Raw genomic sequence first — 22,221 nt, forward strand, 5'->3', positions numbered from 1 at the left:
CCCGCGCTCCCCGTGAAATAGGGACCGGGCGGGCGCTCTGCGCCTGCGCCGCCGCCGGGCGGGGGTGGGAGGGGGCGCGGCGCGCGCCGCCGGGGGGTCCCCGCGCGCGGGGTCCTGCGGGGGAATCCCCCCATGTCACCCCCCCCCCCCACGCCGTGTTCCCCCCGTGTGTCCCCACCCTGTGTCCTCTGCACCCCCCGTGTCTCCCTTCTGTGCCTGGCCCGTGCCCTTCGTGCCCTCCTCCTGGTTGCCGGTACCCCCCCGTCCCCTGTGTGTGCCCCGCACGCCTCCCGTGTCTCCTGTCTGCCCCCGTACCGTGTACACGGCGTGTCTTCCTTTGCTCTCCTGCGTGCCCCCCGTGTCCCCCTCCAGGGTTCTGCAGGCTCCCCGTGTCCCCTGTATGTCGCCCCCAGGCTGTGTGCCCCATGCCTGTCTCCCGACTGTATCTCCTGTGTGCCCCCGTGTCCCCTACCTGTCCCTAGCTGGGGTCCTGCATGACACTTTTTCTCCTGTGTCCCTCTGTGGCTCTCCAGGGTTTTGTGAAAGGCCTCAGCTGTTCCTGGCTGAGCATTTCCTTGAACACTTCCAGTGATGGGGCAGCCACAGCTTTTCTGGGCAGCCTGTGCCAGGGCCTCACCGCCCTCACAGGGAAGGATTTTTCCCAATACCCCATCTAACTCTGCCCTCAGTCAGTGTGAAGCCATTCCCCCTTGCTCTGTCACTCCAGGCCCTTGTCCAAAGTCTCTCTCCATCTCTCTTGGAGCCCATTTAGGCACTGGAAGGGGCTTTAAGGTCTCCCTGGGGCCAGCATTTAAACATTTCTAGCATTTAAAAAGTGCCCTTGAGCAGTTTGTTTCAGGGCTGTTTTCCTCCTTGAGCCATCCCAAGCTGCTGCTGGTCCTTACCAGCGCTAACCCTCGAGCTGTGACTGCTCTCTGTGTTTCCCCAGGCACCACAAGCTGTCGCAAGTTTTGGTTAATTTCTGCCATTTCTGTGCCTGTGAGGCCCAGGGTTTAGGAGGCACTCAAGAATTTCTCAGGGAGGACTTTTAGCACGATTTTACCACATTGCACTTCTTCTGTGAGTAGGTGGTTAACACGTTCTGGGAACGGATGAGCGAGGCCAGAGGCCCCAAAAGTCGTGAATCCCTTTTGGAAGCACTTGCTGTGTTTCCATTCTGTCAGCTTTTCACAGCTACTGGGTGGGTGGCTTTTCCTGACAGGTGTTCAGGTGGCGTTTGGTCTGTTTAGTATTTTTTTACACAAATTTCTAATGATCCTGTCTGATGTATTTGTGGTGGTTTATTTAATGGTTTTGGGGTTTTTTTTCCTCTAAGGCTCTTCCTCTTCTTTTTTTTTTTTTTTTTTTTTTGTCCTATGGAAACTAACCCTGCCTTATAACCAGCTGCCACCTCTATTTCCCTCATGCTCCCCCTCACCAGTCTACCCCAGCCAATACCATTAAAGTGATATTAATTCCACAAGGAATTGTATTTCTTTTCCTTCCCTGAGATAACCAGTGATAACCAGCAAGGTTAAATCACCCACCCAAATGGTGACTCCCTTTTCCATGGAAGCATATCTGTCTCTCTACCAATGCTACTGCTGCATCCTTTGGACTCCAGTGGGGTGGGACAGGACAGATAAAAGGTCCATTTTTCCACTAAAGCCATCTCCCTACAGTGCCCAAGAGCAGTGTCCTTATCAAGGTGGTAAGAAGGCAGCAAACCCCCAGTCATGCTGCCCTACTCCAGTTTTCCCTCTTGGAAAGCAAACCTGGCTTTTCCTGTCAGTTTCCCGGACACAGGAAGGTCCCTGTGCTCCTCCTCACACAGAGGATGGGATGATTTCACCTCCTGGCACCCAATCTGCTCCCTGCTCTGCCCCTTTATCAGTGGGCAGACCTGCTCCAGCCATGGTGCCAGTGAGGCTGCCGAAACAGGGTGAGCTGTTGTCTTTCAAACCAAATCACTCTGCAACATTTCTGGGTTTTGCCTGCCCAGGTGAGCCTTTGCACTCATCCTGGCAGAGTCTCTGATCCCTTCCCTTACTCAAGCACTTTGTAGGGATCCCTCCCAGAGTTATGTAGGTATTTTGCTTTCTTGGTTTTGATTTTTTCCATAAGGAACTCTTGACATGCATGGAGTGACAAGACAGGGGCATTGAGAGGGGGCAGGGTGAGATTGGATATTTGGAATAAATTCTTTCCTGTGAGGGTGGGGGGACCCTGGTGCCCAGAGGAGCTGTGGCTGCCCCATCCCTGGAGGTTCTCAAGGCTGGACAGGACTTGGAGCAGCCTGAGATAGTGAAAAGTGGTTGGAACCAAACCATTCCTTGATTCTATGATTTTGTGGGTGCTGGAGTGTGGTTCAAGCCTTCAGTATTGTATCTTCAGCACTCAGCCCCACAGGGCTGCATGGTGGGCAGGGCTGGAAGGTGGTGGGAGCCTCTCCACAATTCCATCTGCTCCTCCTGCCCCATCCTGCCCCAGCAGATCCCATGCCTATGTGGTTTTCTCCTTCAGATCACAAAAGGATGAAGGATGTCTCTTGAATTAACTAGTTAGGAGCTGACCATGCTTGGTCTCATCAATATATCTCGAATTGTCTGGCACCAAGGACTGTGCCTGTTTTCCTAAGACAAATGCAGGGGGTTTCTTTGCTACATCCAGGTTTTAGAAGAGCCTGGGTTACTGGGCTGTATCAAATCTCAGAGGAGAAGGGAGCAACGCTGCGTTTGCAGTCAGGTTGTTATCTCCGGAATCAGGAAGATCAAGCTGCAAAAATAGAATTCCTGTTTGTGCGGGCAGCAGCATCCTGAGGACACGTGGGAAAAGCATCAGGCATGGGCTGCTTGCCACTGCCACCACCGTGATGGCCCCAGCACTGTCCTGGCACCGTCCTCCTGGCACTCTCCTCCCTGCCCTTACAGAACAGGGAATTAAAATTAAAATCCCTCCTGCCTTCCCCTCAGTTTGTCTCCTTGTGCCCCAGTGCTGCTGAGCTCTGTGGAGAGTCTCCCACACTGGTTATTTTGATGGGATCACACGATGTAGGACAGCCCAGGAGGATGCTGCCATTTCAATATCCCCTCAAGGACAGGGAGGACAGTGGCCAGTGACACTGGGCACCACTTGTGGTGGCAAAAACCCTCCCCAAAATGCATGTGGGGGAACCTTTCCCCAGCAGCAAGGAAAGCACCCAGGCACCCTCTCACACATGTCCTTGAGGATTACAAACTTCCCTGTTTTCAGTTTTGGATCTTTTTGTGTACCTGGCTCCAGGGATGGGATTGGGAGCATTGGCCATGCAGGGTCTCATGGGTTGGGTCCATCTCCCTGAGCCCTGCAGCCCTGCTCCCTCCCACTCTGGATCCTTTCTCAGGAAAAGCTCATAAAGAAAACACTGGATTTTTTAATAAAGAAGCTCATGTGGTTTCCAGAACTGCGCTTGTATTTGTAACTTTTTTGTATCTTTTTCGATCTTCCTGCATAAAGACTTTGCACACCCTCACTCCCAGCCACAGGAGTGGCAGCAGGACCCTCATTAAAGGATTTATTACATTGTCCCTCTGAGAATGGTGATAAACTGTCAATTTCTGTCTCTTTCATGCTGTGTGAAAAAGCAGTCACTGAGCATTCAGAGGATTAAGGTCTATTTTGTTAAATCTTTAGGTCAATTTTCTGTTTAATGCTGTTTATTAGTATTCTCACAATACAAAGAGAAGCCTTGCAACTGAAACAACCCAGAGAGAGACGGACATACACAGTTTCATACCAACTTTATTTCTTTTTTTTTTCCTTTATTTTTTTTCATGATCACTTCTTTTGCACAACAACAACCTCAAGTTGACAATGAAATGCACGTGGCAGACCGAAGGGAACCGGACAAGGCTCTGTTAGGGATGGAAAGTCTTTCCATGACACTGTGCCAGCTCCCCACCCAGCCCAAGGGATGTGACCCCAGCTGTGGCAGGAGGAGCACATCCTGCCCGGGGTGCTGAGCCCTGGGCTGACAGCTCAGCCCTGTGCCCACACAGTCACCTTCCAACCCTCTCCTGCAGCCACGGGCCGGGGTGTTCCTCCCGGCGTGCACAGCTGCCTATCCCTGCTCCATACTTTGGTACTTTCCATTTCAGAGCACTTTAGAGATGTGGAGGCATCAGCTCTCCTGTGGTTCCTGTGGGGAGGCAGCATCTCTGTCCCCTTGTCAAAGGGTGTGGGAAACTGAGGCACAGGGGATGCCAGGGCAGGGATGCCCAGCTGTCCCCTGCATCCCTGCACCCCGGGGACCACAGGGCACCCACACATAGGCATGGGCCAGCGCCCCTCTGCTGCTTTACTTAAAGACAACTGACTACAAAGGTGGAGTTTATTGGTCTTGCTGTGTCATCTCATCCCTAGCATGGAGAGTAAGAAATCTCTAGCACCGTAAACAGCCATTCCCTGACTCATTTCAAGTGGTATCAGAGTGAATGTGCATATATGGTTTCCACGGATGCGTTTCTGTGCGCGTGTGCACGGCCGGGTGCACAGACACTGCCACGAGGACAGGAATGCCATGGGAGGGACAGAGCAAACCCTGTGAGACAGGATTGCAGAGCCAGGGCCAGAGAGTCACGCTGGGCTAAGCTAAAGCAAGCAAGCTGAAGTTTACATTTGAAAGGGAGCAGCAATACCGACCTACCCCCGAGGTAGGATGCATGCAACTCCTCAGCTCCCACCGGCCCTGGAAGGTCAACTCAAAGGGAACCCCACAACTGGGTTAGAGCAAGATTTTTATTGACTCCAAAATAATAAGAAGGAATAGGCTCAGTCCAGAAGCAGTCAGAGGGGCCAGCATCCTTGGAAGTGCCTATTTACAGGCAGAGTTGAGCTCTGCTCTGTGGAATAATGTGGGCACAGAGCTGTAGTTTGGGCTGTTGTGCCTTTCCTACAGCTTCACCCATTGCCTGGCTGTTGGTGCCAGCTGGGAGCTCATTTTAGCTTCAGCTCCTCATTCTTCCCAAATCAAAGGTTCTTCTCCAGGAGGGCTCTTGGAGGGCCTATGCATGCACATAATGATGTCACCCTCCTGGCTTTCCTCCCTCATACTGCTGCCACTTGAGGCCCAGGCAGGGTGGGTGGGTGCCCTGAGGATGCTCCCCCTACAAGGCACATTCCCATGTCCATATGATGCTGCTAAAATGGGGCTGGAAACTGTTGGTTCAGAACTCAATTCATAAACACCTTCAGGGATCAGTGGAGACCTCAAACCCCCAGTAAGGAAGGTGACCCCAAGAACTAAAGGAGTTGCATGCCGTGTCCACATCCACAGTACATGGGAATGCTCCAGGAATGACACAGGCTGGGGCAGTAAGGATGTTAATGAGGATACTTAATTAGTCTCATTTGAGGCATGAAGTATGCAGCTGCACATAGCCAATAGCATGAAGGGATATGGGAAGGCATGGAATAGCCATGATCCTGGCCATGCCACGTGCTGCAGGTTGGGTACAGCGCTGCATGAGCTCCTGGCCACGATGGGTTTGGAGCAGTGGGTGGACACCCCTCATCCAGCCAACACCATGCAGCCAAAGCAGTCACACAATTCCCTGATAGTGCCCAGTGGCACTGGACAAGCTCCTGAACATCCCTATCCATCCACCTGCACCAGGCAAACCCGGCTCTGGGACACGTGAAGCCTCTGGCCCCACAGCTGAGGCTGCTTCCTTGGCACAACATGTCTCAGCAGCAGCTCCCTGACTTTACCCATGCACAGCTCTCCCTGCTCCTCCCTGCAGGAGCTTCTCCTGCAGGAACACATTTCCCAGCCATATCCACCGTCCCTCACTGCACCAACCTGATGGAGGGGAGAAAAATTAGTTTCCCAGTGCTCACACCTGCATGAGCACCATCTGCCAGGCCATTCTGCACTTGCCGTGGGAATCTTTGCCAGGAAAAGCTATTGCAAGAATGAATCTCCACTTGAGACCCATCTGGGCTCCAGGGAGGGGGAAGAGAGGGACATAGGGCAGCACAAGGGACTGAGAGAGAAGATCCAGGCAGGAATTGAGCCTGGAGACTCAGGAGCTGTTTGGGAGGATGGCTCTGACCAGCACAACCTGTGTACAGCTCTCTTCCAGCACATGCTAAACCTGACAGATCCTCCAGCTTCCGCTGGGTTGCAGGGAACCACCTGGAACCTCCACACAGGGAGGTTTAGATCAACACTAAATTAGATGTACTAGAACTGAAGCATCACCTCTATTCTTCTCTCAGCCCTTCCTTCTCCTCCCAGCACGAGGAGCAGCCGTCCCCGCTCTCACTGCCCTGCCTGCAGGACTCGGCTGCCTCCAGCTCCCAATTCCATCATTTTCCATCTGCTCTCTGCTCCAGCATCCCACTGGCACCCTGCCTTCACCTGGCCCAGCCTCCGACTCCTTCTGAGCCCCCAGGAGAGAGTGAAAATGGCCATTTCTCTTGTTTTCAACTCTTGCTCATGAGCACAACATTTCTGATAATAATAATCATAATAATCATAGTACTAAAAACAGTATTTACAACAAGCTCCAGGTCAGAATTACACACCAAGCAAACACTCAGCACCACAGAGAGTAGGACAGGGTTAATATCTCGCAGATACCTTCTCAGATCCCACCAACGTGGGACGCAGACATTTGACAGTTTCAACCATTTCTTACACACAAACATTTCATTTAAATTACTTCTTAAATTTTTTTTTTAAACTTTTTAAAATTTCTCGTCACTATATGGATGAGGTGATGCTGGCGGTGATGCCGCGCTCTACACAAATGCTTATCTAAGACAGCTGCTACTATAAACTGATCATTAGCTACTGATAAGAAATTCAACCCTCAGTTTCCTTCTTTGCCCTAAATCTAATTTTCTTTTGTCACTGACAGCACAGGAGCTTTCTAACAGCCCTATTGTCCCCCCAGAGCAGGAGGAGGGCTTTGGGAGTAAGGTAGCCCTTCCTTTTAGGAGCAGAGTCCCCTGACATCAAGCCATGGCCATGGAGGGATCTCTCCCATATCCAGCTGGGAATTCAGTGGAGATCAGAAGAGAGCCCCAGGATTTGGTCTCCAGCAATCTACCCTGTGATGGCCCCAAAGAGCCACATCCATCACTGGAAAGAGGGAAGAATTCTTCTGTTCACTAAAAGGCAATTTCACAACCACGCACTCTTTTTGTTGGATTTGCTTTCCTAACAGAGTAGAATCCTATCTGGTGGGAGCACTGGGGAGCCCACAGAAGACTGAGGGTCTCTCCAGGGCTCCCACGGAGCTGGAAATGCAATCACCACCCACAGCTCTCCCAGGCAGAGCAGCCAAGACCTCTCAGTCCCCACTCAGCTGGGGAGGGGGTGGCTCAGTGGCCAGCCAGGGCACCAGGCAGTGCCCACCGTGACAGGGACTTGCTGTGATGTGGCAACTGGCACCAAGCTTTGGGTGGAGCCCCTCAGCTTCCATACAGGTTCTCAAAAATCACCCAAAGATGAGGGCTGTGGTCACTGCCTACCTGGGCTGGCTCTGAAGGCAGCCAAAAGATGGGGGTTCTGCACACTGCAACTCCTGAGCTGTCCGTCCCTTTCCTTCCTCTCCCCCACCATAGGCAAACAGGAGACTGCTCCCTATTTTGCTTCACACACAGAAATTATCACTTATTTCCCATTTTTCTGAAACTGATATTTGGCTCAGAGCAAACACCAAGAGGAGGAAAAGCCCCGGATAAGAAATCCGTATCTTTGTGACACTGATGGTTGAATTTATTAATATCTTCGTTTGGTTTTTTTGTTTACATCCGTTTAAGAAATATTTTTTTTAAAAAAAGGACAAAACCCTCCAAAGAAGCTGTTTGATTGGCTGATTGACTGATTGATTCTCTATTTGATGTGAACTAGCTGCTATTCTGCTTAGAGGTCCCTATGATCTGTGAATCCCCACAAGCACTGACAATTAGGGATGCAGAGAGAAGCGTGTAGCTGGGGGACAAACACCGGGGAGGGGGGATGGAGAACCGAATGTTGCATCTAGACAAACAAAATAAAATGTGTTGGTTGGTCGACTGGTCGGTTTGTTAACAGGAATCAGGTGCTAGATGTGTAGAAAAGCCCTTTATCCAGAGATCTCCTCCCGCTGTTCCTTGTTCCTGCGGACCTCGGCCGCGTGCAGTTCCTGCAAAGACGGGAGAAATGACACCGGGCTAACATGCCCTGCTCTTGTGATCAATATTTTCCTCCTGTACACAGGATTTGCATCAGACATTAAAAAAGAGATCAGTTTCTCATCCAAAACATCCCAAGGGTGTGGGAGTTACAGCTGCAAGGAGTGAAGAGGGAGCTTGGAGGTGATGGAACCTCCAGTGAACGCGCTCCTGGCTCCTCTCTCCTGCAAAACCCTTCAGCCACACAGCCCACGGTGGGCCTGACACTGTGGCTTTGGACTTGCACTTATCAGATTATCCAGGCTTTGTTCTCTACCGACCTTGAAGGACATAACCCCCTCTTCACGCTGCTCTGGAGCAGAGCTCCTCCTCAGCAACCACCACCAAGGAGACACCCTGTCCCTCGCGCCCTTCACCCTGGGACCAGGCCCCATTTTCCATGAGGACCAGCCCCCCCAGCCCCCAGCCCTGTGCCGGGGTCCCACTCGCCTTCTCGCGGAGCCGCTCCCTCAAGGCAGCGAGGTGTGCCTCACGGATCTCCCTGCTCAGCTCCATCTTGTAGTTGAGCTTCTCCTCGGCCAGGCGGCTGAAGTTGTTGTTCTCCTCCAGCGCCTTGTGCAGCACCTCCCGCTCGTGCTCCCGCTTCTCCGCCAGCTGCTTCAGCACCTGCGCCTCCTGGGTCTGCCAGGGCATGGGGCGAGGCTGCTGGACAAGCTCTCCCAGCCCTCATCTCCCCAGAGAGGGTTCCTGACTCCCTCCTCTGCTCAAACCACTCTGCCACCCTCCCCTCCACCCCATAACACAATCTTCTTGCTTGGAGGATACTTTTGGTGCTTTTTCCCTGCTGCCATAGAGTTGTCTAGGTTGGGAAAGCCCTCTGAGATCATTGACAACAGTTCCCCCAGCACTGGCCAGCCCACCACCAACCCATGTCCCCAAGTGCCTTGGTGATCCCATGGTGATGTTGAGGATGGAGTTGAATTCCCTGCCTAAATCACACTGCAGAACCTCACTCCATGATTCCTATGTCTCACCTGACAATTTACAGTGGAATAACAAGTGTCAGAACACTTCCCAGCTGTTTTAGATTAATCTTGCTGAGTTTTAGGGTTTGGGGCAATCAGTAGCAGAAAGTTCACTGCTTCTACAGGACATCTCCTTACCTTCCTCCTCTCCTCTGCAGCCTCCAGCCTCCTCTGCAGCTCCTCCAGGGACAGATCCTTCTTCTTGGGAGGGGAGGAGAGGATTGGGCTCTCAGGAGATAAATCTGAAGGGGACTTCAGGATCACTTCGAAGCTCTGGCCTGATGCCCTCTTATCCAGCTGCTTCACCTCCATATCTTTGTGGGGAAAAAACAACAGTGACTCTGTGAACCTGTGCCCTTCAGGAGAGTGACCTGAGGTCATCAAGCTCCTCACACAGGAATTAGGATCTTCCCATGTCTCGATCTGGGTGATTTTATTTTATCTCCAGAATTTCTTGATTAGTGATCACCTTCATTCCCTCCATGCAAATGCAATTTATTTAAAGTCATGGCATAATTACAGAAAGGTCACATTGCTGTTAATACCTTGTGTGTCACCCTTGCATGAAGCAGAGAGACTCTGACTCTGGCAAGCTCCCACACTGCCTGTGGGAGAACAACCCAAACACTGCTGGAGCTCCTGTGGGAGCAGGTTACCTACCTCCATACTGGTAGATGGTGTTGGGGTGGGGCTGGGTGTGGAAACAGGAGCAGATGAGGGAGAGCAGAGACAGCTCCTTCATTTTCTCCTTGTAGGCTGAAAAATATGAAATAGCCATGAGAGAGATTCTAATGGCAACAGCATCTCTTTTTCATGGAGAAATTAAGCAAGTATCCCATCTGCAGCTATCAGACTCTATGGAAGCTTTTCCATGCAGCCAGGAAATCCCACTTGCAGCTACCAGACTCTGTGGAGACGTTTCCAGGCTGCCATAGCTTGCCAAAAGGTCCCCAAGGAGTGTCTGATCTAGAGCAGCCTAAATTAGCTGCCAGTGTGGCAAATGTTATGGGAACACACAGAGCAGGGATTTAACACATCCAGAGGCTGAGTTTCTGTGCAGGGTTTTCCCTCCAAAGGAGCTGGGAGCTGCAGCCTGTGTAGTTAAACATGTTGGGACGGTTGCCCCACCCTTTCTCTGGAAGTGGAATTTCCAGTCTCTGAGATAAATGATGCCCACTGACACCTGGAAGCATTGCTCAACCCCTGGCCAGCTGGGAATATTTCATAATTCAGCATTTCTGAGGTGAGGGTGAAGAGGCAGGAGGAGGTCAGCAATGTGGAGAACAAATGGGCAGTTGGGTGATGAAACTGTTCAGGGGCTCTGGAACCAGGGGAAGAGCTGGACCCCACTTCACAAGGCACCTCCTGCCCTGCAGCAGCAGCTCAGGGGGGATGTGGGTGGATGGTGGATCCTGCCTTCACCATGGCCCACACAGGCAGAGGATGGCACAGCCTGTGACCACAATAACAGTCACAGTCTGTGACCTGTCCTTCTGCAAAGGACAGCAAACACTCAATCCTTTCTGCTGCTGTGAGCCCTCCAGTTTGCTCTTTGCTCCTGTGACTGGAGGATGCACCACAGCATCCAAGTTCTGCCCCAACACAGATTGCAGCAATCTGCTTCTGGGGCAAAATTCACCTGTAGTTTTGGAGTTCAGCAAAAGACAGTGAATTGTTTGCACAGTGCTGACAAAGAACCTCAGAATAGAAGGAGTTGAAGCCAGTGAGGTGCTCTGCCAGGCTGTCATGGCCTTTATCACATCAGTGAAACCCTCACAGCATCACTCCTATGAGCCAGGTCAGCAGCTGGGGCTCAGCACTGGGTGCTGCTGGTGAGGCTCTGTCCTGGGCTGGCTCCTTGGGTGGCACCAGGCTCATGGGGACAGTGTTTTCATGGCTGCATGTCCTGATAACCTGCCCTGAGCATCCTTGTGCTGCCCTTCCTCCTGCCCCTGCCACAGGCACAGACATTCTGCTGTCCTGCCCTGGCCCTGCCCCTGGATTCCCCTCACATCCTGCTGCTTCTGCCCTTGGTTTGTCCCCTCTGTCCTCAGCTCCATTTCATGCTCCAGAGAGAGGTGACTCTGCAGCTCAGCTTCCAGTGCCACCTTCAGAGCAGGGCCCTCCCCCAGGCCAGGATAGGGAAATCCCCAGAACTCTGTGATCTGAAGAGAAATTAGACACAGAACAATTCCCCAGAAAAGTAACATCCTGTGTATCACGTGCCCTTAGGAACATCTTTCAGGTATTCTCCTCTGTCTTCCCACAGCTAATTGAGTGGGAAAACACCTATGTCATTTCCATGCTTGCACTGATTTTTCCTCCTAGGTACAGAACTGCAGCATAACTAGCACCCTAAACCACCATCCTTGAAGCTCAGATCTTGACTGAACACTTTTTTAGCTCACCCCCCATTCTGATTTGAACTTCCTGCCCAGTCCTGTTGCCAAATGTAAACCAAATAGGAACAGTTTACACCAGCAGTGGCAGCCAGACATCTTTGATTTTGTTCTTAATGGAAAAACCTCTGGAGAGCCTCTGAGAGGCCCAAAGTCGTGGCATGGAGCAGGAAGCTAATGCATCTCCTAATGTGCTGCCAAGAGCCCTGAGGAGGATCCCTGGGAATAGATGAGAGGCATTATCATTTATTATCATTTAGACATCCTCATTTAATACAAACAAACCAGTCAACAAGGTCGGTGCTCCTCCATTATGTCTGGTCCTGGGTGAAACGAAGGCATGAGGCAGATGTGCCACACCCCCGACCCCCTCATTTAATTCAATTTAATTGTCTGACAGCACTTGTCACAGAGCACAGTGCTTTGTGTTTCACAGGCTGCAGCACTGGTACAGGTGATTCCATGCTGCATTCCCTGCCTTTCGGGAGCTTTGCCGGGCTGATTTCACAGCTGCCTCCATTCTGTTCCATTCCGTTCCATTCCATCCCATTCCATTCCATTCCATTCCATTCCATTCCATTCCATTCCATTCCATTCCATCCCATTCCATTCCATTCCATTCCATTCCATTCCATTCCATTCCATTCCATCCCGTTCCATCCCGTTCCATCCCGTTCCATCCCGTTCCATTCCGTTCCATTCCATTCCATTCCATCCTGTTCCGTTCCATCCTGTTCCGTTCCATCCCATTCCATCCCATTCCATCCCATTCCATTCCATCCCATTCCATCCCATTCCATCCCATTCCATCCCATTCCATTCCATCCCATTCCATCCCATTCCATTCCATTCCATTCCATTCCATTCCATTCCATTCCATCCCGTTCCATCCCGTTCCATTCCATTCCATTCCATTCCATTCCGTCCCATTCCATTCCATTCCATTCCATCCCGTTCCATTCCATTCCATTCCATTCCATCCCATTCCATTCCATCCCATTCCATTCCATTCCATTCCATCCCATTCCGTTCCGTTCTATTCCATTCCATTCCATCGGGATCTCCCCTGTGCTGCTTTCCCTCCTGCAGAGCAAGCTGACCGTGCCTCTTTGCCAATTGAAACGAAGAGGAGCAGGAGGACAAAGGCCAGGGCTGCTGCAGGGCTGTGCTCCGTGTCCGTCCCCCACCAGCCCGCAGATGCCAATAGCGGCACACGGGGCCGGGGGGCGGCAGGGAGGGTCCCGAGCAGCCCCCGCTGCCGGGGGAGCAGCGGGAAGGGGCAGCGGAACCGGGACCCCCGGGACCCCCGGAGCCGCCGGGGCTGCGCTGCCCGCCCGGAGCTGTCCCGTAGGACCGGCACCGGCACCGGACCCCGGCAGGAGCTGTCCCTTCAGCACCTCCCATGCGGGGCCGGGCATGAAGAGAAGAATTATAGAATTATATAATTCTATATGTAATTGAAATTATAGAATCATAGGAGAGCAGAATGGTCACGGGTTTGTTGGGATTGGAAAAGCTCTCCAAGATCATCAGGTCCGATGTTCCCCCAGCACAGCCAAGCCCACCATTAAATCATGTCCCCAGGTGTCCCTCTGCATGGCTTTTAAGTCCACCCAGGGATGGTGACTCCACTGGGACCCTGGGCAGGCTGTGCCAGGGCTTGACAGCCGTTTTGGTGGAACATTTTCCTGATGTCCAATCTAAGCCTCCCCTGGCACAACTTGAGCCATGTCCTCTTGTCCTGTCACTTGTTAATTGGGACAGGAGGCCGAGCGCCGTGCGGCAGCTCCCTCCTGTCGGGGAGTTGTGCAGAGTGAGAAGGTCTCCCCTGAGCCTCCTTTTCTCCAGGCTGAGCCTTCCCAGCTCCCTCAGCCTCTCCTGGTGCTCCAGCCCCTTTCCCAGCTCTGTTCCTTTCTCTGATCACAGACAACACACCCCTCAGTGACATTCACACCCTGAGGAGCCCCTGGTGCATGCCCTGAGAGCTGCGTGAGTCCCTGAAAGCCCCACACGTGTGCCCCAGAGCCAGCAGTGTCCCCCACACCTGTGGGACACAGGAGCAGCACAGGGGTGGCCTGGTGCTCATGACACATCCTGTGACAAGTAAACGTTTTATCAGGCTAAGACAAGAAAAGGCAAACTGTGAGGAGAGGTACATCCCCTGATTCTAAAATAAATACCCATAACTTCTGGGTTGCTATTTAGGAACCTGTGAAGTGAATATCAAACCTGAGATATCCTGAAGCAAGACTTGGGCTCAGTCACAGCTGCTTAAAACTCAGGGGTGAAACCAGCCAACCTCAGCACTAGAATTTGCTTCAGAAATATCTGCACTCCATTTGCAATAGATTTAAGATTTTGAGGACATATTTATGCCAGTGGACAAAACCCTTGAACCAGGAAAAGACATGTGGCTGGCCAGAATCTGACATGGCCAAGGAGTTCCTGCCCAAAAAGGAGGGGTCTGGTGCACAAATGAACATATTTTAAGAACAATTAGACAGGGAATGCTGAACGTTTTATTTGAGGATCTATTAGAATTTTTACTTCTGTTAACTTAGGAAAAATAAATTCAGCTTGCACTGAACAAATATTTCATTTCTGTATAAATTAATCTGACTCAGGTCCTCAGGGACTTGATACCAAAGCTTGCTTCAGTCTCAGAGGTGCAGCAAAAACTCTGTATTGCTGGTGGGCAGAGGATTAGGGCTGTTCACTGAGGTGTGACTTACTGACATTTCACTTCTCTTTTAAGGCAAACACTGCAATAGAAGGAGAAATTCAGCAAAATTCATTCTCATTCGTTTGCCTCAGCAGCAAATTTATTCACTCTGGTAGGATCTTCATCACTGTGTCATGACATTTCACTGCTGTCATCAGAATTGGGGTGAAACATTGCAAATGACTGAGTTGTGTAAACCAAGAAGTGAATAAACTGCAGAAGTTAGAGATAATATATCAGTGTCTCATCCTCTAAAGTGGAGTGAACTCACATTTTGTTGGCTTTAGAGGAATTTGAGCAGTGATTAAGCTACAATCCATAAAGGTACAGCCAGTTCCTCAACCCTTATGAACATTTATGCCCTGCAATCAGCACAGGCTGATTCTGGTTTGGTTGTATCCCACCCCACACCCCATCAGCCAATCAATCTTTATTACATTTTTTCACCGGGTGTCCTGATTCTTCACCAAGGCACCAGGAGGCCCAGGGTGCTCCCAGCCCTCTCCAGACTCCTTTCCTGTGCTCCCTCTGCAGGGAACATCCTGCATTTCCACATCCCCTCTGCTGCTCACACCATCGATCCATGTAAAGTGTTTATCTCCAAGCCAAGCCCTGGAGACATTATCCAGCTGCTCCCCAAGTGCTGCTGGTGCCAGAGATGGAGGAACAGCTGGGAATGGCGTGGTGCAGGAGCAATGGGATTCATTTTCCTGCTCATGATGTGCCTGGATGGTGGGGCTTGGAACCTCTTATTCATTAAAAATTTTGCTCTCTATTTCCTAAATACATAAAGCTAAATTGCTACCAGGTTTTGGGGTGGCATTTAATGGCATCCATCAAAATAGAGGGAAGCCATCTCAGCACAACACTGACATGGCATCAGTCACAGTGAAGCAGAGGAAGAGCAAGGTTAATTTATGTGAAATTTAAATGGATGAGAGTGGATGTGCTCTGACTGATAGCAGGGTCAGAGGAAGGTTATTACAAGAAAATAATTTGGTTTGTGAAGATAACTTTGGAGAAGTAAGAATTGCTTCCATAATGAATATTATCTCATGCAAAAATAAGAACAGGCCAATTATAAATGTAGTCAAAGCTTAAACAGAAGGTACAAAGACAGAGAGACAGAACTGAGACCTTCAGTACTCCAGACCTCCAGAGACTGCAATGCCACACAAACAACAAAAGCTACCAGAGTCCTCAACAAGCCTTGAGGGAGCAGCAGGCTCCAGATATTCTCTCCTGCTATGAATCCTATCATAAAAACACTGGCCAGACCTTCAGTCTAATGCACTTCCACCTTCCTGCTGCCCAGCTTCCACAAACAAGTCAGCAGCAGATCTTACAGAGCCGGAAAACACTAATGGGGTTTTGTTTGGTTTTTTTTCTTCTTTTTTTTTTTTTTTTTTTGTTTTGTGGGGGGCTTTTTGGTTTTTTTTTTTTTTTTTTTTTTTTTTTTTTTTTTTGTTTTGTTTTGTTTTGTTTTGTTTTGTTTTTTTGGGTTTTTTTTTTGGTTTTTTTTTTTTTTGGGTTTTTTTTGTTTTGTTTTTTTTTTTTTTTGAGGGGTTTGGAGTTTTTTCTTGCCAGCTCAGTAGTTGTAGCCCACACTGATGGTACCATGAGATCCAGGCCCAGCAGTTGCCATGGGCTCATGTGGAATCATCCATGAGAGCAGGCAGATGTGAGGTTTACTCTGCCTTCTGTCAGACATCTGCTAAACTACTGCCCAGGAGTGGTTTCCAATCACCCACCTCCTTCCCCCCAGCTTTCATTGGCAGCTCATGAATGTCACAACAACCCGGGCTGTGCATCAGCAAATCACTGGAGCTGTAGCACTGGAACATGTGAGAGAATATCCAGGGAAATCTCCTCTTGCATGGGCTCAGCAACAGAGAAGGGCCCAAGCTGTGGAGCAGAGCCCTGGCTGGGGTTGCTGTTGGATGGAGGGAAGCACGGCCTGGGTTGCTTTATAAAGCAGAGGAAGGAACCCAATGGAAGCAGCCAACCCAGAGTGTTTGTGGATTTGAGGCAAACACGGGTTTGGATGGGGAGGTTTGGGTGAGACAAGCAGCTGTGAAAGAGCTGGGGAGATGATGAGGCAGCAGCTCATGAGACAGCCAAGGACAGAGCCCAGTGCCATGATGTGTCAGGTGTGTGATGTGCCACGATGTGCTCTGTAACCACAGTCATTTGGCTTCTTTGGATCTTGGTTTCATTCACATTAACTGAGGATTATTGTATTTCCCCATTATATAGTGGTACTATTTGCATAAAAAAATTCAGAGGGGATAAGATTCTCTAGCAGGGCAATAATCATGTAGAGGTACCTTGAAAGAATAAAAGGATTATTTGGAAATATGCTGAGCAGCTCTTCACCATTTGGGAGGTGCTGAAGTGGCACAGCACATGCACATGGTCTTTGGTTGCCCTTTGGTTCTTTTGTATTTTCTAAATCACAGCCCATTGGTTTAACTCCCCTCTGGAGGGGAGACTTCAATTTTTGAAACATAACTCACATCTGGAGGAGTAAAGCCCATGTCAGTGGGACAGCTGTGAGGGATTAGCCAGGCATGTTTTTCCAGTTAATTTAGGGGTACAGAAGTTTGAGTGAGTTTCAGGTCCCCCCAAGGATTGTCATGAAGAATCATTGGCCTCGTTCACCCCTCTGCTGCCCACACTGCTGTCACAATGGGCTTATCTGCAGCCTTCTGGTTGCCACATCAGACCACTAAATCTCAGCTTTTACTCAAAAGAAGGAAAATGTGTTCATCTGATAAAACAGTGCCTTCACCAGATCTGAACCAACAATGACAGATTACAAGAAAGGGCTCCTTCGAGATATCTGAAGCATCTTCCCTGAGTCCACATGTTGCCATTAAACAAGATATTATTTGTATTTTAGAAAGAAAAGGTATTTGCTAACTATTTAGATCCCTTGTTTGGGTGCAATGGTGGGGGAAAAAAGCCTACAATAATAGGCTCTTTTGGCATGTGAAACTGAATTCCCAATAATTTTTAAGGCCATATAGCCTTTTTCAACAGCCAAAGAAGAAGACACTAGTTATTTCTTGAGAGCACAGCGAGATGGAGAGCTGGATAGAAAGGACCCTGACTCTCCAGCGTGGGCAGTAGAAATGTCAGGACAGGGCAGCACCACATGGTGTCCTTCAACACCACCCAGAAAAGGGATCAGGGGATAACCCAGAGTCACATGAAGTCCCTCAGCTCTCACATTTCAGTGCAGGACGGGAAAACCTTGTGCTCTGCCAAGGCCATTTCCCATGCCCAGCCATGAGGCCGGGAACGCCAGGCTGGCCTTTCCTCCTGGCTCCACCCTCCCCAGACACGCCAATGCCGGAGACAGCCGGTGGGGATGTCACCTTGCGCATCATTTCAGAACCTCACGTCCCTTTATCCACCCCACCGTGCGGGGAGTCCCGCAGCCCCGGGGAGCCGGACGGGCCGCTCCGAGGGGCACAAAAGCACAAAGCCCCGTGCGGATGCTGCGGGAGGAGGCGCGGGGGCTCTGCCCTGCCCGGAGCGGGGCCGGCACCGCAGCCCCGCGGGCACTGAGCATGTGCCGCCCATCCCGCCCCAAACCCGCCCCGGGGCACAGGGGGGAAACAGAGAGGGCAGCCCTGCTTCTTCTGATGCCCAGGGTTTGGGTGTTTGTTTAAACAAACCGAGCGGGTCTTCCCGAGGGGGTTAAAAAGCCCCCGGGCAGCAGGCGCAGACTGCAGCTGCCCTGCCCTCCGCACGGAACTGGGAATAAAGGAGGAATAATGAAGAAAGCAAACAAGACTCATTCGTTAATTGAAGGATTCGTAGTTCTTTTTCTCCTGCTTTTCCAGGCTGCTCTCCATTGCTGCTGTACGAGCTGTGGGCGATGGGGAGATGGGGAGCTGCTCCTGCAAAGGCAGCTGGGCGAGGCTCAGCCCCGACCCTCCCTTGGCACACAGCGCCCTATTCTCTTCCCTGCTGCCACAGCACTGCTTTCCACGACTTCCTACTCCTTGAAATTGCTTCTCTGTTTGATCTGAGTCACAAGGAAGCCCCATTTCACGCTTCTTCATGATCTTAAGTCTCTTTGACAGTAAAACTGCATCTTTGAGAGAAGGAGATGCACTGTGGGCATGCAGTGGGCTGGGAGGGTGAGAATGCACCAACTGGAAATCGCATGTTCTGCCTACGTGTGTCTCATCCACCACCTCGTCCATCTCAAGTTCGGTGCCACCTTGGTTTAGAGGGCTGGTAAGCCTGAGCCTTGCCTGCCACCCCCACTGTGCAAACCAGGTCCAACCCTGCTCGGCAGGGAAGGCAGGAGATGGGTGGCACCTCCCAGGAGTGCACTGCTGCAGACGCTCATCGAGACAGGGATACTCGCAGGAATATATACAATAGCTGGAGGTTTTCTATCATAAACACGTTTTTACAGTGCTGTTTTATGTCTTTAATTGCATGCAAAGCCCACTCAGGATCAGCTGCGCCCTTATACTCCCCCCACATACACACCCGTCCATCCCTCTGTCCTTCCTTCCGCTGCATTTACCGGTCTTTTAAAAAGAGCAAGGAATAGAAAATGCATGGCAGGAAACCTCGGCAAAGGGCAGGGAAAGAAGCAAAAAGTGTTGCCTGGTTTCCTGCGGGCTGGGTCCCTGCCTGGGGGGCACAAAGCACTGCCTGCTCTTCCTTTTTGTCTGTCACTCCTGCTCAGCCCTCCAGCATCTCACTCCCCCCTCCCAAGCCCCTCTTTGTAGGCTGCAGAATTCAGAGTCATTCCAAGAAAAAAAAAAAAATCGGTTTTCTAAAAGAAAAAGACCCTCTAAGCCCACCCACTGTTCATGGTACCATTTCAAGCTTCTCCTTCACCCACACTCTCAGTTTCAGCCACTTGAATTTCTCTTTCCCAGTCAAAGGGGGCAAGATGGGTCTGTAGGAAGCTGGACCGAAGCAGCACAGCATCCTTGGGCTGCCATCCTGAAGGCAGACCCGAGCAGGCTCCCGGGCAGCCGCGCTGCGATTGCCGGCACTGCTGCAGGAGGGAGGAAGGGCTTCCCTTGCAGCATCTCATTTCACCCAACGCCATCAGAGGACCGCTCCCCTGTAGCATCTTCGAACCAAGAAATGTGAGCTGTGCAAGAAATCTGGGGCTGGGAAGCCCGGAGAATACACAAAAACCCATCCAGGTTATTCTAATTGGCTTTGGGGGATTTTTTAGGGCATTACCCAATTAGGCAATACATGATCTTCACAACACAAAATGTAATTTCTGATTTCCTTACATCCAGCTGCACCGTGTGCAATTTTTTTCTTAGGGAAAAAAAAAAAAAAAAGCTCTACGACTTTACAAAAAGAATATTTAATTGGCACGTAGCAGCATCTTCTAATGGCACAATGAAATGGCAGCAATACTTTAAATTGGCAAGTTTATCACACGTGTATTCATATTAAAATAAAAAGCCCACCTGCTATCTTGCATCAGAGGGGTGTGTGTATGGGGGAGGAAGGGGAACAATGCTGCCATACCAGCTGCCTCCTCAGCACAGAACTCCCCCGAAACCCACGGAGGGAAAAAAAAAACCCCAAAAAACCCCCAATCCAAACCTTCAGAATAATGATAAAAAAACCATATCAAACTCGATGATTTTAGAAGCGCGTTGATGTCAAGCCCCGAGAAGGCGCCTGTCCTACCTGAGACGGTGCTGGCCATGCTGCGGCGGGAGCAGAGCGGTGCTGCAGGAGCGGCGGGAGCGCAGGAGCTGCGGAGGTGCTGCAATGCTGCGGGAGGCAGGACTGACTCAGCTGGAGGGGGCTGCAGCCATCCGCGGCGGGGAGAGGCTGGAGCGCCCACAGAAAGGCGAGGGGCGGAAAGAAAAAGCAGGGTCACTAGTTCAGAATATTAATGAGCGTATCAGGCCTCCTTTCCTGGGTGGCTTTGACGGCAGATCCCTCCCAGGCAAGCCTGCCTGCCAGGAACGCAGCCCCACGGCGGGGGGGGCGAGACACACCCAGCCGGGCGCTGGCAAAAGAGGATTTTTTCTCCTCTTCCTCCCTTTCTTGTCTGCTCGAGATGGGCTAAACTGTTTTTTCCCTTGCTGAAAGCAGAATTAAGCAAAATAATTTTTTTTTTTTCTTTTTTTTTTCTTTTTTTTTTTTTTCTTTTTTTTAACCCTCACCTGCAGGGCCAGGTCGGGAGTGTGCCTTGACTGGGCTGAGGTGTGAAACCCAAACCCCAAACCTTGCAGCAGCTTTAGGCAAACAGCACAGGGAGGAGGGATCCCAGCAGGTTTTTAGGCATGGGATTAGTTCTTTTTTTTTTGCACCAGCACTGAGGCACTAAAGGAGCTGCAGTTTGAGGTGGAAACTGCTGTAAAAGTAGAGGAGAAAGAGCAGAATGGAGCCTTTTGATTTCAGTGAGATTCTCTGGGTTTCTCCCCCTCCCTAGGCATCAGGACCTCTTTTCTTATAATTTTCTGTCTGTTTTCTGTAATTTCTATCATTTCCATTTTTGGGTATTGCCAGGGGCCAATGCTTCTGTGCTTTTAGAGCACACACACACACTTGGGAGCAAGGAATCCTCCCAAACCCACACATCTCCTGGCACGCTGCAATGCAGACACTCCCAAACAATTCCAGTTGCTGCAGAGAACCACAGGTTGTTGGAATACCTGCCAGTGCTCTGGCTTGCTCAGGGGTAGAAACCACAGTAAATTCACTTAGAAAGACCAGAGATTTTTCTACTTTCCTAATTTTTCCCCAATCTCACAGTGTCATAACACTGCCATAGAAGAAAAGAAAAATAGAGAAAATGTCTAACTCAGAATAAAATGAACACTATCCACACATTTTCAAAATTTGTTTACAAGATTTTTAATGACTTTTAACTGCTTCCTGTTCTGTCCAAGCCTTGTTTTGTATTTCCAACTCTCTCTGCTTTCTCCATGGATTGAATTTCCAGGATTTGACAGGTTATCTTGTGTGTGCTTCAAAACCACCTTTGCCATGATCAGAGGAATGCAGCCATGCCAGGCACCCACACCAGGGCAGTGATTTCCCCCTTCTGCTCAGGGTGAACTCTGCCTTTGATATTCCCAGCAGTCCCAAGAGAGTCTGGCTACCTCCTGCAACATTCTGGATCTTCTGACATCAAATCCAGCACACATTTTATTCCTTTTATTGAGGAAAGGGTGTGGAATGATTTAAAGGTGCCATGGCCATGTGTCCCACTGGAATACACTGTGTGAGAAATAGGGAGCAAATTATTTGGAGGGTCAAGGTGGAAAGATGTGTTGTTATTTCCCAGCAGTAAATGGACTGAAAGGCTCTGGACTATCAGGATTGAAAGAAATCAATAATTAGGGGGGAAAACAAAAGACTCAGAAAGACAACAAATGGCAACTCAAACCTCCTCTATCTGAAAAGGGGTAAATAACCTTCATGCCAACCACAGGAGTTTCACAGATGGCCCTTGTGGTTCTTTTGTCCCATTCCTGCACACTCCTGTTCCCCTGGATCTCATCTGGAAAGAGAGACCCTGCCTGGGCAGCCTCTGAACAAACATGGCCATTATTCACTTTGCACTTCTGCACAGCACAGTGCTCTCCTTGCTGGTGTGGTTCAGCCTCTTCCCCACAGAGGTTAAGGACCATCTTTCACAAGGTTTTTATTTTGTACGTGGTTTTTCTTTTTCTTGAAAATGAAAAATACTTTATCCAAGATCTTAAAACCCAGGAATGAGTGGGAAGTGGAGATGGGCTGGTTCCTCCTGGCTGGGCTGTCACACAACTTTCTGTGCTGCTCAGTTTTGAAATCCTCCCTCTCCAAACTCTGGCTCTGTAAGAACTCAGGGTCTATCCTAGGCAGACAAACACCAAGATGGCAATCCAGTGTGAGACCAACACCTTTATTTATC

General features: G+C 50.3%; 1 protein-coding gene across 2 annotated transcripts; it reads right to left on the bottom strand.

Annotated features, from left to right (window-relative positions):
• Window positions 1-3,762: 3,762 nt before the first annotated feature.
• On the bottom strand, window positions 3,763-20,275 carry STMN3 (stathmin 3). Of its 2 annotated transcripts, XM_063172421.1 has the most exons (5): window positions 20,001-20,275; window positions 9,849-9,944; window positions 9,327-9,502; window positions 8,653-8,844; window positions 3,763-8,174 (listed from the first exon to the last, which is right to left on the bottom strand). In XM_063172421.1, the coding sequence occupies exons 1-5, from the start codon at window positions 20,017-20,019 to the stop codon at window positions 8,115-8,117; spliced, it is 543 nt and encodes a 180-aa protein (XP_063028491.1). In that variant the 5' UTR covers window positions 20,020-20,275; the 3' UTR covers window positions 3,763-8,114. The 2 variants fall into 2 exon arrangements, with proteins under 2 accessions (XP_063028491.1, XP_063028489.1); XM_063172419.1 differs by lacking the exon at window positions 20,001-20,275 and having other exon boundaries at window positions 9,849-9,966.
• Window positions 20,276-22,221: the final 1,946 nt, after the last annotated feature.

Source organism: Melospiza melodia, chromosome 19 (assembly GCF_035770615.1).
Source record: "Melospiza melodia melodia isolate bMelMel2 chromosome 19, bMelMel2.pri, whole genome shotgun sequence".
NCBI classification, from domain to species: Eukaryota; Metazoa; Chordata; class Aves; order Passeriformes; family Passerellidae; genus Melospiza; species Melospiza melodia.